The sequence below is a fragment of the Daucus carota genome, chromosome 4, assembly GCF_001625215.2.
Source record: "Daucus carota subsp. sativus chromosome 4, DH1 v3.0, whole genome shotgun sequence".
Taxonomy (NCBI): Eukaryota; Viridiplantae; Streptophyta; class Magnoliopsida; order Apiales; family Apiaceae; genus Daucus; species Daucus carota.
Genome location: NC_030384.2, coordinates 27,757,086 through 27,774,625, shown reverse-complemented (window position 1 = coordinate 27,774,625; position 17,540 = coordinate 27,757,086). Strand labels below are relative to the sequence as shown.

The 17,540-nt window shown below is 31.7% G+C and overlaps 1 protein-coding gene across 1 annotated transcript; it reads left to right on the top strand.

Moving 5' to 3' along the window:
* The first annotated feature begins 8,629 nt into the window (after positions 1-8,629).
* Positions 8,630-15,243, top strand: LOC108217119 (SKP1-like protein 21). The gene is made up of 7 exons (XM_064092146.1): positions 8,630-8,755; positions 13,418-13,639; positions 13,777-13,968; positions 14,066-14,176; positions 14,301-14,385; positions 14,834-14,976; positions 15,118-15,243. The coding sequence occupies exons 1-7, from the start codon at positions 8,630-8,632 to the stop codon at positions 15,241-15,243; spliced, it is 1,005 nt and encodes a 334-aa protein (XP_063948216.1).
* The last annotated feature ends 2,297 nt before the right edge of the window (positions 15,244-17,540 follow it).

The following is a 17,540-nucleotide window of genomic DNA, read 5'->3' as shown; positions in this document are numbered from 1 at the left end:
GCCTTTTTTGGTGGTCTTAAATTGTATTTATGTTTTCAGATTCCTAGATGCCGTCCTGTGGATTTATTTTACATAAATGTGAAACGGTATCTTGGCATCATTCAAGAATTGAATATGGGCTTAAAGACTTGCTGATGTTTTGACTAATGATTAATTTAGTTAAATTTTTTAATCGTAGTTTAAATTCGAATCTAACTATAGAGAAATAGAGAAAGTGTGAGCACGATTGGATAGTCCAGTGGGTAAGGTTTATCATCTGTTGTCCCAAGTCTGACTCAGCTCCAAAATATCTAAGAATAGATACTCATAAAGACTATAAACCATATTAGTCACAAAAAAAATATACTAGATAGAGTTAAATCTTAATAAGTTTTTTAAAAAATTTAGCCAAAGGTTGGCAGGTTGAAATGTTTGCAAATAACTCGAATTTACTTTGGCATTATTCAGTGTATTTGATAGGAGCTTATTTATGAAACACTCGGAAAAAGTTGTATAGTAATTACATATAAAAAATCATTTTCCACAATATTTTGCTCAAAAGTTGTTTTTAAAGCAGGTACACCCGTATTTTGAAGAAAATGTTTTTTTTGCCTATTTTTAACGGTAAGCTGGCACATATTTTACTATAAAATCTCACAAAATTATATATATATATATATATATATATATATATATATATATATATATAGAAACTGTTCACCAACCACAGTTGAATATGTTTTATTATCCAACCAACTCATCCTTCACCCTTGAAATAGATAATCAACGGTCAGATTAAAACACAATTTGCTGACTTCCGCTATATAATATACCGTACACGATATATTATATAGAGTAAGTACATAATTTATTCTTAATTTGATTGTTTTTTTTGCCCAAAAGCTAAAAAAAATATGAAATTACGTTATATTATATTGAGTAAGTACAAATTTTTTGTGTGCTTAGTTTGTACTTAGTTTTTTTGCCCAAAACCAAAAAATTCAGAACTTATGTTATAATATTATATAGAGTAAGTACAAAATTTGTGCTTAGTTTGTACTTAGTTTTTTTTTGCCCAAAACTAAAAATTTCTAAACTTACTCTATATAATATAGCATAAGTTCAAAACCAAATTGATGAACCATCAACATTGAAAACGACCATCTCCTGAATTTCAAGAAGCCAACAACTTTCAAAATACTAATAAACTTGAGCACATAAATCTGCAATCGAGTTCATAGTGAATTATTTGAAAAATGGGTTTGTTCATACATACTGAATCAAGATCTATAACATACAAATCAAATTTCATATACTCGATCACATATAAATTGAAGTACATACATTTCATAGAACACATCAAATTGAAAAATAGTTGTTCAAGACATATAGATACATATGTACACAGTAATACATACATATGCACACTCAAGCTTTAAACTCCAAGCTTCAAACTTCAAGTTGAAAAATAATAATTAATTTATATAATAAAAAGATTTGTGTATGGTGTTGTGTTTGAGATTGATTTATGTTTGATAGAGAATTATTGAGTGTACTGGGTTTGTAAACTCGGAATATAATGTATAGAATGTGGTAGTATTGTTTTTAGCTTAATTGGGAGTTGTGTTCCTGGGATATATATAATATAGCGTAAGTGTTCTTGGGATACACACTTACTCTCTATTATATAGTGTATGTACGCTATATAATACAGAGTAAGCATATTTCTTTTTAATTCTTAGCCGTTAATTACAATTTTGAACGGTTAGAGATGAGTTGGTTATATAAGCCAACATATCCACCTGTGGTTGTAGAACAGGTCCATATAAATATATATATATATACATATAGAGGCTTGTTCCACTACAAACCAAGCTAGCATACAAACCTAAAAACCACTAAGTTCACCCCCATTTTTGCTATGAACACTCCATAATTGCTAACCACACTCCATTTTATTTTAATTTTTTTAATTTTCTGGGGGACCCACGCTGACGTGGCAGCAGACCTGCTGCTGACGTGGCAGGTCTGCTGACGTGTCACCTGCCACGTCAGCACTTGCTGATGTGGCAGCTGTGGGGGGGGGGTGCCCCACTGATGACGTGGCAGTGCCGCGTCAGCACTTGCTGACATGGCAGGGTGACGTGGAAGGGGTGAGGTGGACCCCGGTGTTGACGTGGCAGGGGGTAAAAAGTGTAAGTTTTGGAACGTTGATGGCAAAACTAGGGGGTGATATTGTTAGTTTTTAAAAGTTTGAGGAGATATTTGATCATTTTGAAACTAGTTTTTAGGTTTGTATGATAAGTGTGGTTTGTATTTGAACAAATGCATATATACACATATATATAGAGTCCTATTCAACTACAAACCACCTAAATCTAAAAACTAAAAACCTATGACCCAGCCCACCTTTTTAACCAGCCTAGCCCACTTTCCTAGCTACAGATGCTCAACTAACGTGCCGCTTCTATACAAAACTGATATACACCGTATATACATACACAACTATAAACAACATATACATACAAAACGATCATCAATTAACACAAACTCACCCTCTCCAATCTTCATCTTCCTCGATCTGTAACTTTTATGTCTGAGAATTAACGTGGCAGACAGTCTGAGATCTAGTCATGAGAGAAGACATAGAAATCACTAATTTCAGCAACACAAATCACTATTTTCTAAAGCGCATATCGCTAATTTATAAACCGAATATCACTAATTTATAAACCGAATATCACTAATTTGTATAGCAGAAATCATCGACTTTTATAACTATATCAAGCTTTAACAACACCAAAGTCCACGACTGAGCTCTAGTTATCCAAGAGATTAAGAGAGAAATTGTCGAAAAAGGATTGGGGGAGGGGAAGGGAAAAGTCGGAGGTAGTGGTGACGGAGAATGGACGGAGGTAGTGATGGTGGGGAACAAACGATGATGTGATGACAGGGGAGATGAAGGGTGGATCTGGTGAGATGATGTATTGTGTGTATATGTGTAGCATAAAACAAGCTCGTCTTCTTCCTTTATTTCTCGACGAGAACGTCAGGAATGTACCATACCAGCGGGGTCGGGAAATCTGAGCTGGGGGTGTTGGGTGGAGAAGCTCTGATCACGGAAGATGGGGGAGCTGTGAAAGTTGGTCGGGGAGAGATGTAGGTGGGTGGGAGTAGTTCTATGCTGAGTTTTACTAATTGCAAGTGGGTGGGGGCAGACATATGATTTGTTTTAGCTGAGTGCATTTAGTAATTACAAGAGCTTCAATAGTGGTTTTTAGTTTTTATTTTAATATTGGTTTGTATTTAATCAATTGCCTATATATATATATAGGCTTACTTTAGTACAAACTACTAAATACAAACTTGAATGCGAACCAATGCTTTTAAAAGTATGGGGAGGTTTGTGGGCCCCGATATGTTGGTTTCGGGGCAACAAACGCAGCGGATAATCGACGTAAAATCAAAATTTTCCGAAACCCTAGCCCGAGGATCCATCTATAAAGTATGACTGATCATGGAGATACGAAATAATACCTTGTTGAAGCTTTACGTTAGCGAAATATGGAGGTCCGGAACAAGCAATCACCACGCAGCCCTCGGTCTAAAGATCGCGTCTCTAAGCAGTCCACATGAACGTCTGATCGCCAAAGATCACCGGAGCCGGTACTAGCCGAATGCAGCCTCTCTCTCTCTCTCTCTAGCCTCTCTCTTGATGTAGAGCTGCTAGGGTTTTAATAAAATGAATTTTATAACACTTAACCCTAAAACAATACATCATTATGTATTTATAGGGAAGAGAGATAGATGGGCCAAACCCTAATCGGATTTGGGCTTCTCCAAACCTAATCCGATTTTGGTTTTAATATTAAATTTGAAATTCTAATTACTTAATTAAGACCGGCTCAATTAAACAATTTATTTCGAACTTAATCATTTAATTTAAATTCAGAATTTAAATTAAAACTCCTTTAAACGTTCTAAGTGTGTGACCCTTTAGGTTATTATTATGTTGGCAATAATTTTAATATCCAATAATAAAATTATAAACAATGAGCGGCATCTAGTAATACATCATTGCTACCCAAGTAATAATAATAATTGGTGATTCAATTAAACCTTTTTGTGAATAATGTACAATGTAATATAATCCCTTTAACCTTATATTATAGATCAGACTCAAGGCATGTATTGTGTCATCCTCTTCATCGTTTAATCCGAATTTCCTTGATCAATGAGTAGACTATTAAACAAATCAATATTTGAGTACGGCCATGCATTTTATAGTCTCACTCAATCAAGAGGCCAATAATATCACTCCTAAAATAGGAGGGTTAAATCCTTTCTAGATCATTCATATTTCTCATACGATTCATAATATACCCAATATACATTTCATCATCACCCGGTCAAAGGTAACTTTTAGTGCAACCAAAGTATATTAATTCTCATATAGAAATATAATGATATCAAGTCAGAGGATCATTACATCATTATCACAGTGAGAATTTCTAATGACACTTATTAACATGTAAAATCTCACGGTGGGTCATTCAAGTGCCATGTGTCGATACATGCACTTATGTTCTTGACTTTAGCATCACTATACCTATGATCAATGAGATGTGATCATCAGTCAACAAACATACTAGTCTTAATGCATCATTATTGTCCCTTAACAATAATACTCGACTAGGGACCTTTAGGAATATTGATATTATTCTCATAATCTCATTTCTAAGTCACGTACTTAGAGATATAGAATTACATATAATATTCTAAGGACATTTATTATGCTTTCAATTTATTACGCAGTAAATAAAGACATAATAAATATTTATTCAATAATCAATAAAACATAATCCATAAATATCTACGATAAAACATAATAGTATTGTCTCTAGGACACCAATACTAACACGATAATGGACCCAGAAGCGGGTCTTGACAAGGGTTAGGTGGGGCCTAGTGGACGGGGTTGGGCCTTAGTGGGAAGGGGGTCGGGTAAAGTATTGGCTCTTGAGCTTGTCTGGAGCCCCTCTGGGTCATGTGCGGGGCCTTAGTGAGACTTTAGTGAGCCCGGGGTCGATTGAGTGGGGTGGGGGAGTGGGCCCTAGGCGGGTGATAACATCTAGGGGTGGGAAATGACATATAGTAGGGGTGATGTCATATAGGTCTAGTTTCTCATGATTTGCATTTATTGGTTATATTTGATATCTATGTATGTGTGTGTGTATATAGATATATAGACACACACACACACACATACACACACACACACACACACACGGATAGGATCAAATAAAAACTTTTTTAAGTTACAAACTTACAAACCTTTTTTTTTGAATTTTTTTTATTCTCCCAACTTGTTAATCCTTAGTTATAGAAAGTATTAATGTTCAAAATTATTGAAAAAACGTCACAATTTTAAAAATAACGCATAGATAAATCGTGCATTCAACACATTTGTAATTGAGGTTCAACATTGGGTGTAGAACATTAGTTATCATTGTGTTGAATACATTTATAGAGATGCTTAAACTATACCTCTGGGGTTTGGGTAGGGTCTAGAAATATAAATATTAGTTATATAATAGGTTTAACTTAGTTTTTACATTGAAAAATTAGTTTATGTACTTCTCCAACACAATTTTTAATCGATGTTCAACAAAATATCTTAAAAAATGTTAAACTCATATTATATATATATATATATATATATATATATATATATATATATATAGGGTTATACTCTAATACAAACCAAATTAGCATAAAAATCAAAAATTCACAAAGTACACTCCCAATTTTGCTATGAGCACTCCGTAATTGCTAACTGCACTCCACTTCATATTTTATTTTTTATTTTTTTAATTTCCGGGGGACCCACTGCCGACTGGTAGCAGGCCCAGTGTTAACGTGGAGGGAGTGCTGACGTGGCGGGTGCCATGTCAGCACTTGCTGACTTGGCAGTGACGTCATGCTGGCGTGGCAGCCCGGGTGCCTTAGTGTTGACGTGGTAGCCTAGGTGGGCCCTAGTGGTGACATGGCAGTTGATGTGACGGTCTAACCGGACCTTCAGTGTTGATGTGGCAGCTGACGTGGTGGGGTGATGTGGCGCCTGGGGGGTGGGTGGGGTGGTGCGGGGTCCCATTGCTAACGTGGCATTTGGGCAGAAAGCGTAAGTTTGGAAAATTGATGTGCCAACTAGACGGTGCATATTGTGAGTTTTAAAAAGTTTGAAGAGATATTTGATCATTTTAAAACTAGTTTTTAAAAATTTTAGGCTAATAGTGGTTTGTATTTGGGCAAATCTGTGTGTGTGTGTGTGTATATATATATAGTACACTTCATGATAGACAATTACAGAAAATATTACTATATAGTCGTTTGTCTACAACAACACTTTGTTTACCAACACAATAATTTTGAACAACATCACAGACCCTAAGTTCGACTCAGTTCAAGATGTCCGTAAATAAAAGGAAGGGCTTGAGAGAATTAATTGGAAGTGTATTGTTTTCATTGTGACCGATCAAAGGTTATATATTATTGACGTGTTGTTATTATAAGTTTATTTATTAAGTGTGTTATATTTGCATTTCTAAGCAATGTTTAAGTTATTTAATACACATTTAAATGAATATAAATATTTTTAGAAAACATCAAATTATTTAAACGGTTCGGAGCACTAATCCATTAAGTATGATCCTAATGGATTCAGATAATCCAGCTCAAGTCGGATCTAAATCTTGTATACTCTAATTTGTTAATTTGAATTTTTTAAAAATAATTCTCAATGATCCAACCTTATAGATGTTAAGATCGATCTATTTTAGTCATATTCCTAATACTCACAAAATATTAAACAAATATAATTTGAAATTTTAACAGTCAACTAATAATTTTACTAGTACATCTATAGTGTATAATCCTATTTTGGTAGTTTTATTTTTTAAAAAATAATTATCGATGATCCAATCTTATAGATGTTAATATCGATATATGATTTATATGATTTGAGATTTGGACAATCGATTGATAATTTGACTATTACATCCAAATATTGTATACTCCTGGTTTGTTAATTTGATTTTAAAAAAAATAATTATCAATGATCCAACCTTATGGATGTTAAGATCGATATATTTTAATCATATTCTTAAATTTTCAACAAATATTAAATTTATATGATTTGAGATTTTAACAGTCAACTGATTATTTGACTATTATATCTAAAGCGTGTATACTCGTGATTTGGTAGTTTGAATTTTTTTTAAAATATTTATCGATGATCCAACCTTACAGATGTTAAGATTGATTAACTTTAGTCATATCTCTAAAATTTCAAAATATATTAAATTAGTATGATTTGTGATTATAAGAGTCAACTGATAGTTTGACTACTTCTTTGTACTAGCGTTTAGTCCGGAATTGTCATTTGAATTTTTATAAAATAATCATCACTGAGCAAATCGCAAAAAATTATTATCAATATATTTTAGTAATATTCCTAAAGTTTGATAAAATATTATTTTAATTGATATAAGATTTTAATAGTCAACTAGTATTTCTAATCAGCATCAATCCGGTCATATCATGTATTATTGAATAAAATAAATTTATGACAACACATAATAAAAATATTCATGTTTGTTTTAATTTTTATGTTGATCTATGCAAGAATTTGTATTAAACTAACAAGATTTGTGATTTTATAAAAAAAATATAATTTCAATAATATTTGGCCGATTTAATAATTTCGACCATTTCTGGTGGAAATTGTTAAATTCGACCAGAAATGGTCGAAAATAATAAATTCGACCGGAAATGGTCGAAAATAATAATTTCGACCAGAATGGTCGAAATTAGTTCAAAATTTTTTGAACATAATCATGCGGCAATTTTCCCGCTCAAAATTTTTGGGCGGGAACTTTCCCCCTCAATTTTGTGGTCAAAATAAATTCGACCATATTTGGTCGAAATTATTAATTTCGACCTTTTTTGGTCGAAATTAATAATTTCGACCAAAAATAGTCGAAATTAGTTGAAATGTTTTGGGCGGGAACTTTCCCCCCTTTATTTTGCCATCAAATTTTTCGACCAACTAAAAAAATGGTCGAATTTATGTCTATTTTCGACCAACTAAATTCGACCGGAATTATTTTCGACCAATTAAATTCGACCGGAAGTATTTTCGACCGAGTTTGGTCGAAATAATTATTTTCGATCGTTTACGGTCGAAAATAGCCGCCAGTCGAAATTAACCGGTCGAAAATAACCGCTTTTCTTGTAGTGAAATATATATTTAATTTCATTAAGTCCGAACCTGATCGATTATAATAGCCATACTTTAAAAGACTATAAGAGCTTGTTCATAAATAAGAATAACAATAAACAACAATGAACAAGTGCTTGAGAAGTTGGTACACTATTATTCAATGGTTGTGTGGAAATTGAAGAGTTCCTCAATTTCCAAACTGATGTTGATAATTTTTTTTGATATTATAAGGGATCCTGAAATTAAGTTCGGAAAAATAGTGGTTCGATTGAAGATCGCCACTTCTATATGCGGGTATAAAATTGTTCTTCATAGACAACGACAAAGAAAAGATAATCATAGCCTGGCGGCGAATTAAAAAGGTCGATGATGGATAAGGTTTTAGCACATGACTATGAGCTGGTCTCATTTAAGAGTAGTCATTATGATGATATTGTTCATGTTGATAATGTGTTTGATGAATATCCACAACTAAAACTAGGTAATTCGTTGGAGGTAGAGATAGTTGACAAAGACTAAAAGATAGGATGCAAGGATGAAGATAAAGAGAAACAGGTACAATAAAGATAGTCTAGTCGGTGTTTATGAATACAATAAAGACAATAAACAAAGCGAGTAGTCAAAATTTTTGGATTATGTTGGATGGTGAAAATAATGAGAATTTTATTTTAATATATGTGTGTGTGTCTATATATATATATATGATTATTTAAATAAAACTGCCTACAAAAATTTATGAAGAATCACACAAGATTGTTTGGATTATTCAATTGATCAGTAGTAGAGTATGTAAAAATTCTTTGACTAACATCTACAACTTTGGTAATTTTGATGCGGATGAATGTCAATTAATATTGGATAAGCCGTGTCGGTTTATTTTGAGATTATGTTAGAATAGTTGGAAAAGATAATTAACTTAAGAGATGATAAAACAAATTATGTTTCATACGCATTTGAGGATAAGTAGGCATCTTGAAATTTTCGTTGGGATATATTTTGGTGTTGATTTGTGTAGCTAAAGAGTTTAAATGGATTGGAACTAATTCAATTTACATGGAACTAATCCAGTTACATGTTAATAATGCTTGATCGTGGTTGTGTTGAACTAGTTCAATTGTTGTTGTTATCGTGTATTGACCTTCGAGAGGGTTAAAGTAAAAAGTTTCAATAAGATGTTTATCTACAATGTACCACCATAAAGAGATGAACAATAAGTAGATATAGTTCTTATGTAGATGAGAACTCATGATCAAGCTCTTTAAAGTTGAAGTAGTCTGATGTAGTTGAATTTTCATATATTTATAGATTTTATTTTAAAAACAAAAATGATAAAATTATATATTATAAATCATATGTACTAGGATTAATTAGTCTTATCAAACAAAGAATTGACTATACATATTGTGACTTATAAGTTATAACGTCCAAGAAAGCCCCCAAGATTTTCATATATTTCTCATTTTTTTTATTATTATATTTTTTCATTTTTTATTAGTTATTAATAGTATATTATATTTTTGTTAAACTTTTACATTTATTTATATTTTTAAAATTAATATTAGCAAAATATTTTAATAACACTTTTATTTGAAACCAAATATTATATCATAATATAATAAATAATTAGCATTCTTTTTAGAAATCGTTATCAATGGGTGAAAATTTTTCTCATGGCACTAAATACTTCACTAAACAGGGCGAAACCCCCCACCCCCCCTCCCCCCCCCCCCACCCCCAAGGTTATTCAAGAAAGCCATGAGTTGGAGTATGCTTCATGGAAAATCACTTTCATCTGTTAAAGCTTCGATTGACAATTACATGTCAGGCATGATTATATGTATTGTTTGAACTCATATCTATTTACCATCGGCAGTTGGATTTAGATGGTTGTGATTTATCCAATAAGGGCATGAAATTCTCCATGGAAATAGGTAGAACGGATTGTTAGGAAGTCAAAATGCTGTGTTTAATGTCTCTAGAATGCATGATATGGAAAATAGGCTTGATTGTATTTTTAGAGAAGCCATTAATACTCGGAAGAGGTTAATGGTATTTTATAGGGCGCATCTTTCCTCTTGAGTATATATTTGATTAGTTGGGGTAGGGAATCGTAATTGCATTGATTCATGCTAGTGGGGATACTGGATGTTTTTAATTAATTGATAAAATCCTTATTTGCTTTCGTATAATTAGTTTAATCATCTCGAACTGACTTGCCCTGCTACATTGTTAGGAGGAATTGTTAGAATTATTATTTGATAGGTATACGACAGCCTTGTCACTTGTTGAGTACGTTGTTATAAAGGTGGTTAGTCGTGCACAGTTTATATGGTATTTTGGGAGATCAATACGACTCACATATTTTGGGAGCATTTATTACTCCCCAGGGAGATTAAATAAATGCATATGGCTCATTCTTTAGTAGATTTTATAGATTTACTGTTGAGCCTCCCTGTGGGTCGCGTAAAAGTCCCATACTAATGGAGTTCTTTGACTCCTTATATTCAAAATAAATCTTCTTTATATTTACGATGTGGGACTTCAGAATTGGGTTGACACCCCCTCAACTCCACATTTGTATGATACTGTTTCTTCTTCCCGTAGCCAAGCCCACATAGATTTATATTTTGGCTCCTTCCAAAAGTCTCCTACAAAATGGAGTTCTTTCACGTCTTTGTTCAAGAAACATCTTATTTATTATCACGATTTCATGATTATGTTCTAACTCAAATGATTTTGAATCCTAAATATTTGATTTTTTATTTTCACAACATACGTCCAAAATTTAAAACTACTACGAGCAAGGATATCTCGATATCTTTTCCCCTGAATACTATCCAAAACTAATCCTTCATCAAAAACACTACTATTATCTTTATTCATTCTTCATAATCGACAAATAAATATACGAGCATATATTTCAATTACTTTACCACACCTATTGTGACATTTGAATTTTTAAAGCAAATCCATTTTTCAAAGCTTATTTTTGAAGAATTTTTTCCGCCCCTCAATAAAGCTTCGTAAAAATCAAGTTACATAACCATAGCCACAACGGTAAATAATGTTGGAGAGCTTGTAAAACTGGGTTTGTTTGATTATATTGGTTGTACCCCATTTTTTAACAGTATATATTTTCCAAGTTATACCACCTGAAAAAGAAAAAACTAAAATCTCTAGATGTAACATGGCAAGTTTCATATTTTATAGTCTAACATATTAGTGAGATGGCCTTCTGGTTTGTAGAATACTTTTTATTCTTGGGATGTAAGATACCTATATCTAGGTGGATGTTTGAAAAATTGAGTAGTCCAAATCAATTGCAAATCTTTCCAAGGATAATGTATTTATAAACTCCAACACCATATTTTAAAGGAATTTTAAGTAATATTCGGTATTAAGGATCCTTAATACCGAATATTATAAATAAATTATATATATATATGTTACTTAAAATTATAATTGAGTACCATGAGATTCTAATGAAATATTTAATATACTTGTTAAATACCAATGAATGTTTATTGTTATGCTATCTTTTAAAAGGATTATATATTGTTTACAAGAATGAACAATCTTTAAATATCTAGGATCTCTAAGAATGGAGAATCTTCTAATATCTGTGATTTATGTACTTTTTTTTATTTTCGAGGCTTAGTTGCATTTCTTTTTCATATTTATTCAGACATGTTTTGGGTATGTGTTACATATTTTAGTGAGAAATAATATAAAAAAGATTGACATAATATTAGAAAAGTATCTAACTTTTTTATTATTACATTATCCTATATTCTATTTTGATATCTCTGACTTTTTTTAGATATCTTTTTTACAACTACCATATATGGATCAATTCATTCTACTTTTATTGTCTCTATCATTACAAATTGTTTCACCATTTGTGGAGTCATTGTTTTAAGTGAAGCAACCATTGTTCTTCTGCAACAAAACATCTGGTTAGTGAGTCTCAAGATTTCTTTTATTCTAGTTTTATAATGATGTACTACTGTTTTGTTATATACAATTAATAATATATATATCATAATTTTAGTAATTAAGAGTGTTGTTGTAGCAAGTATGGTTATTTGTTTGACTTCATGATTGAAAACTTTGTTTACATCTCCAAGTACATACAAATATCTCGGTCTTTCACTCCAATATCCTCATATAATGAAAGGTTTTTAATTAATTATTAAATCTGACATAAAAAGTTTCATCCGGTTACAAACTACTTTTACTGGATTTGTTAACATCATCTCTCTTTGACACCATCACTCATGGGTGCATATATAAAAATTCATGAGAAAGTGATATATGATTCATTTATATATTTATATGTAGTGTTAAAATAATTATATTATAATATAGACATTTGAATATATTATGATTTGTTGAATGAATGCAGGTTATCAAATATGCCGGTCACTCTTAACAAATCTTTATTGTCAAAATTGGAAAAAAAACTGAAAGAAGAGGAGGTAACAATAGTTTTCTCATTGTATCACTTAAGATTTTCAATTTCTTTTTTCTCAATAATATTCATGTCTCTTTATGTCCAATATTGATTTGATCAATAAGGGTATACATTTCTTATTTGTTTAGACTATGTGCATGAAAGTGAAATGGTAAGAATGAATACTATAATATTATACTCTCTTAATTAAAAATTTATAATCTTTTTTGACTCTTTAGCATGGTAAAATCATATTAAAATTTGAGTGATTTTAAAAATATTATTTTATTATTTTAAAATACATTATAAAGTGGGTAAATATATTATTAAGATGGAGTAATAACTCACTTCAAAATTTTATAAATATAATGTTATTCATAAATCACTATTGTCTTTTATGTTAAAAATAAATCCTTAGTATTTTTAATATCCTTGGTTAATAGCTGTGAGGATACTCAGGTAAGTTTGGCCTATTCTTTTGTTATTATCATTAGTTTATGTATGTTTAAAATGCTCAAGTCTTACACTACTCTTGCCTATGGGTCTTTAACAACATATGACCAGTGCCAAGCATTTCATGCACTACATGAATTATTCCTCAAACTACATTAGCAATTCAAGTTTTATAGGGCCATTAGTAAACATTGTTGGTGTTGTTGTATATGTTGATGAGTTAATGTCTTGAGATGGTTTTTTACTAACAGGCTGCCAAGTGCACGGTATGGCTTCAAAGTGCTGAGGGAGACATGATAGAATTAGAATCTGAGCTTTGCTGGTTATCCCCCATATTATCCCATTTCTTTAATTGTGGAGTTGGGTTTTCAAGGAGCAACCCCATTTGTCTACCTCCAAAGGTTGCAGCAGAGGGAATGAAATTGTTACGAGATTACTTTCAATTCTTTAATCAACCTAATCAATCTGACGAGGTTATAAGCCCCTTTGCTTGTTTTTTCGGGTTAGGACGGGTTTCCATGCCCGACTAACGCTCATTCTCATTTTTAAAAAGTCTGTAAATCAAGGATAGAAATAATTTAAAAGTAATATATGTTTGTTCATTGACCAGGAGTGCGATTTGTTTTTTGATAAATTTCTGAAAAAGGACACACCGACTCTCCTAAAGTTGGGTCATGCTGCCAATTATCTTCAAGTGGAAGGAGCAATGGATACAATCTGTGATGCACTTGCTCAAAACATTGGTAGCAACTCAGGGGATGTGAAGAAAAAATTCATGAATTATTTTGAGAAGTGTGCAAAGGTTTTTTTTTTTTTACTTGCACCCACCATGTTAAGTACTTGTTTTTGGATGCCATGTTCCCTTTCCTTTTTTGTGTTGACTTTATCCATTGCTATAGGAACAAGTGCTCGAGCCTCAGAAAAATTTGAATGGTGATTCGCGTATTAGACTTTCAAATAAACTGTTGGCAAAACAAAAGAAAGAGCTCAAAGGCCTACATGATGTGAAGGTAAAAATCTTACGTCATCTTTCACTGATTAGCAAAAATATTCATATTATTAACAACTTGAATATATTCCTTAATATCTATATATTTTTATCATTCTTTAATTATTTTCTTGTTGGTTTGATAGAAAGGGGAGGGAAAAGACCAAGCTCATAAGCATGAAGAAAGTTCAATTGATGACCTCGTTTCTTTTATTAACCGGGGAGATGGAGGTATCTCTATTTTTTCTAACTAATTTAGCATGTGTGCCTTATATTCTCTTGAATAAAGGCAAATCAACATTTTCACATATTTTATATATATTAGCCATTCTTGAGCTCCTCCTCAGGTTTGTCTACATTTTCAAAGTAACTAAGACATCCTAAAATGATTTGTAATACGTACAAGTATTCATCTTAAGTGTGTCTAAATTGTCAAAGTAACTAATACATCCTAAAATGATATCTACAATATACATGCATTTATCTTTTGTTTTCTCGAGTAGAAAGTAATGAGCCACTTTTATAGTCTGTATATGGTTTAATGGCAGTGTTGAGTTTTTTTTTAAATATTTCTTAGTACCCTAGTGTTCTTTATTGTAGTTTTAAAGATACATGGTGTTTTTTCTTTTTTATATTTAAAAAATGCGATCATCAAATTTTTAATTTATCATAATGGCAGATTCCAAGGGGACTGGAACTTTGAAGCAAAAGAAGAAAAAGAACCGTAACAAAGGGAAGGAGAAATTGAAAACTTCTTTTGACAGTGTCATTCCTTCATCTGTAGCATTGGCTACAAAAAATGTCACTGACAATGGTGAAGAGGTGAGCCACCTAATTTTCAATTTGATATTGTTGGTTATTTCTTGCACTTCTTCCTAATAGTGCACTGTGTTGTGTGCTGCCTGATATCTTCGGGGGTTGATTCTTAGTATGTAATAATTTGTATATTCACACTCTTTTCAGGACATACATGATTCTGCTTTTGCAAACCATAGTGGTACAACTACCGATTCATTAAAACTATTGGGCACTCAAATTGAGAGCTCTAGTGTTGAGGGTGACACTGATGATGATAGGTTTGGCTATTAACACTTTTGTTTTCAACTTTCCAATTTTTGTTTTTTATTTTTGAGAGCTTTAATGTTGAGGGCTTGACACTGATGATAATAGGTTTGGCTATTAAGGGAGGTACTTAAGAACTATATACCCTTTTTAACAAAAAGGTCCGCAGTGTACTCATAAAAACCTGCCTTCATTGCTGGTTGAAACTTTTTGCACAATAGGCATCAAACTCAACTCTAGCTTTCAAGATTTATTACTCAATTCTCGCATTTATTTTCAACCACTACACACGGAAAACAAGTTCACATCCATAAACTAGTTCTTGTTAAAGTTTTCTAGGTTTAGCTCTTGTTAACTAGAATGCTATATTGCATCTTTTCTTACATATATTCTTATATTTGAAAACAAATATACTTTTCAATTATTTTCGATAATGTTATGACGTTCTCCTTATGCTTGTCAAAAGTAACAATAATAGTGTACCAGGTGCGGTCAAAACTATGTGAGTATTACTTTCTTGTTATTTATATTTTACCTGATTTACTTTTATTTTTCACCGCTAACATGCTCCGGCCATTTTCAGGGAATTAGTGGAGTCATTTAAACGACGATTAACCAGTATTGTTTGTCCCAAAAAAAGGCTCGTTCTTAATGATGAAATAAAGGCACTCATAAGGTACAAATTTTTTAAAAATCTTTGATTTTATAGTAATATTCTTTAAAATTGCTAAAAGCATTTCCAATGGTGCTCTTAAACCACTCTTTAAAACATAATATAATATGTGGCTTTTAGTGAGTTAAGACATTGAATAAGATGACAACTCCAATGCTCCTCTTTATGCATACTCTTTATTCATATTTTATTCATATGAGAGAGAAAAGTGAAAGAGAGACAAAGGTTGGATGTGAAGTGAGAGAAAAATTAATATTATATTCATGAATAAAAAGTTAGGAGCTACTAGAGGCTCTTTAAAAAGAGGAGAGATGATAGGCTCTTAAATTTTTAAAGAGCTTCTAGGAGCCCATTGGAGCACTATTTTTTGATTTGCTATTTAAATTCAAGGATAAGAGCTTGTTTAAGAGTCTCAATAGAGTTGCTCTAATCTAGTCCTTAAAAGTTTTCTCGATGTAGCTATACTTATATGTTAAGTTTCTCTAGGGAGGGCATTAATTCATTCAAATCATTTTGTTCAATATTTTTTGTCTTGTTGTCAAAGGTTAATTCAATGATAAAATAATTATATAGTACAAGTTAAGTTATGTGTGTTGGATTACTATAAAATTAACATTAAACATGAAAGTCTTAATTATGCTTTTACACGATGAGATGAGGAATGTATTACCGAAAATGGAATAAATTTCCCTCTTTTCACGTTAATTATATCTTGATTTAGTTTATTACACGATTAGTTTACGACTCAAGCATGATAAATTATCGCCATCATACAATTTACTATATTTCATGGTTCTTTTTAATTAGGCTCTGACATGATGCCAAAATTAATTTATAAATTCACCAACACATTTGCTCTTAAAAAGATTCTTTAAGCACCGTTGTATCTTTACTAATTTAAACATTATGGTGTCACCTTTACAAACAAAATTCTTATGCGTGACAATTAAGTTTGGAATTGCAGGACCAGACTACTTTCCTGCTTCATGGAAAGTAATTTTTCTATGTCAACACCTCTGGAGAATAGCTTATGAGTGGATGCTTTTGATGTTGAAGTTATATATTGAAGGTAAAATTGGTGGAAATTGGTTGTGAAGAAGTGTACACACAGACCAGCCCAGAGGGAGGGTATCCAGGTGGACGGATCAGGGTTCAAAAAATTAGGTCCAAAAATTGTACAGTTCATGTATTATCACTAGTATTACATCAGTAAGAGGAAAAATAACTTTTAACTTTTTATTATTTTAAACTCGTGTACATTCATATGCATTCACAGGTAAATATAATCAAGCATATGTTTGATCTTTTGTTTTTGTACATCCATTAACACATTAACTTGACAAAGTTGTTAATTGAATTATTGTTAAAACTTGGTTGTTTTAAAGTTATTTTCTTATTGAAGTAGACTAAATTTGAGTTTCCATTAGTACAAGTTCTATGTTATGAAATTTAACATAGTAAAAAATATTAGGGCCCATTCTCTTTTCGCCTTTGGCCCTCAAAAGGTATGGAACGACGCTGAGTACACATAGTATTATTATTAGTTTCTTCTTATACAGTGCTAAGTATCATTGGTGGTCAGTGTAGATAATTTGAATATTTTCGGTTGTGGTCTCTAATGAAGTTATCATGCTCTAGTCACATGTACTTT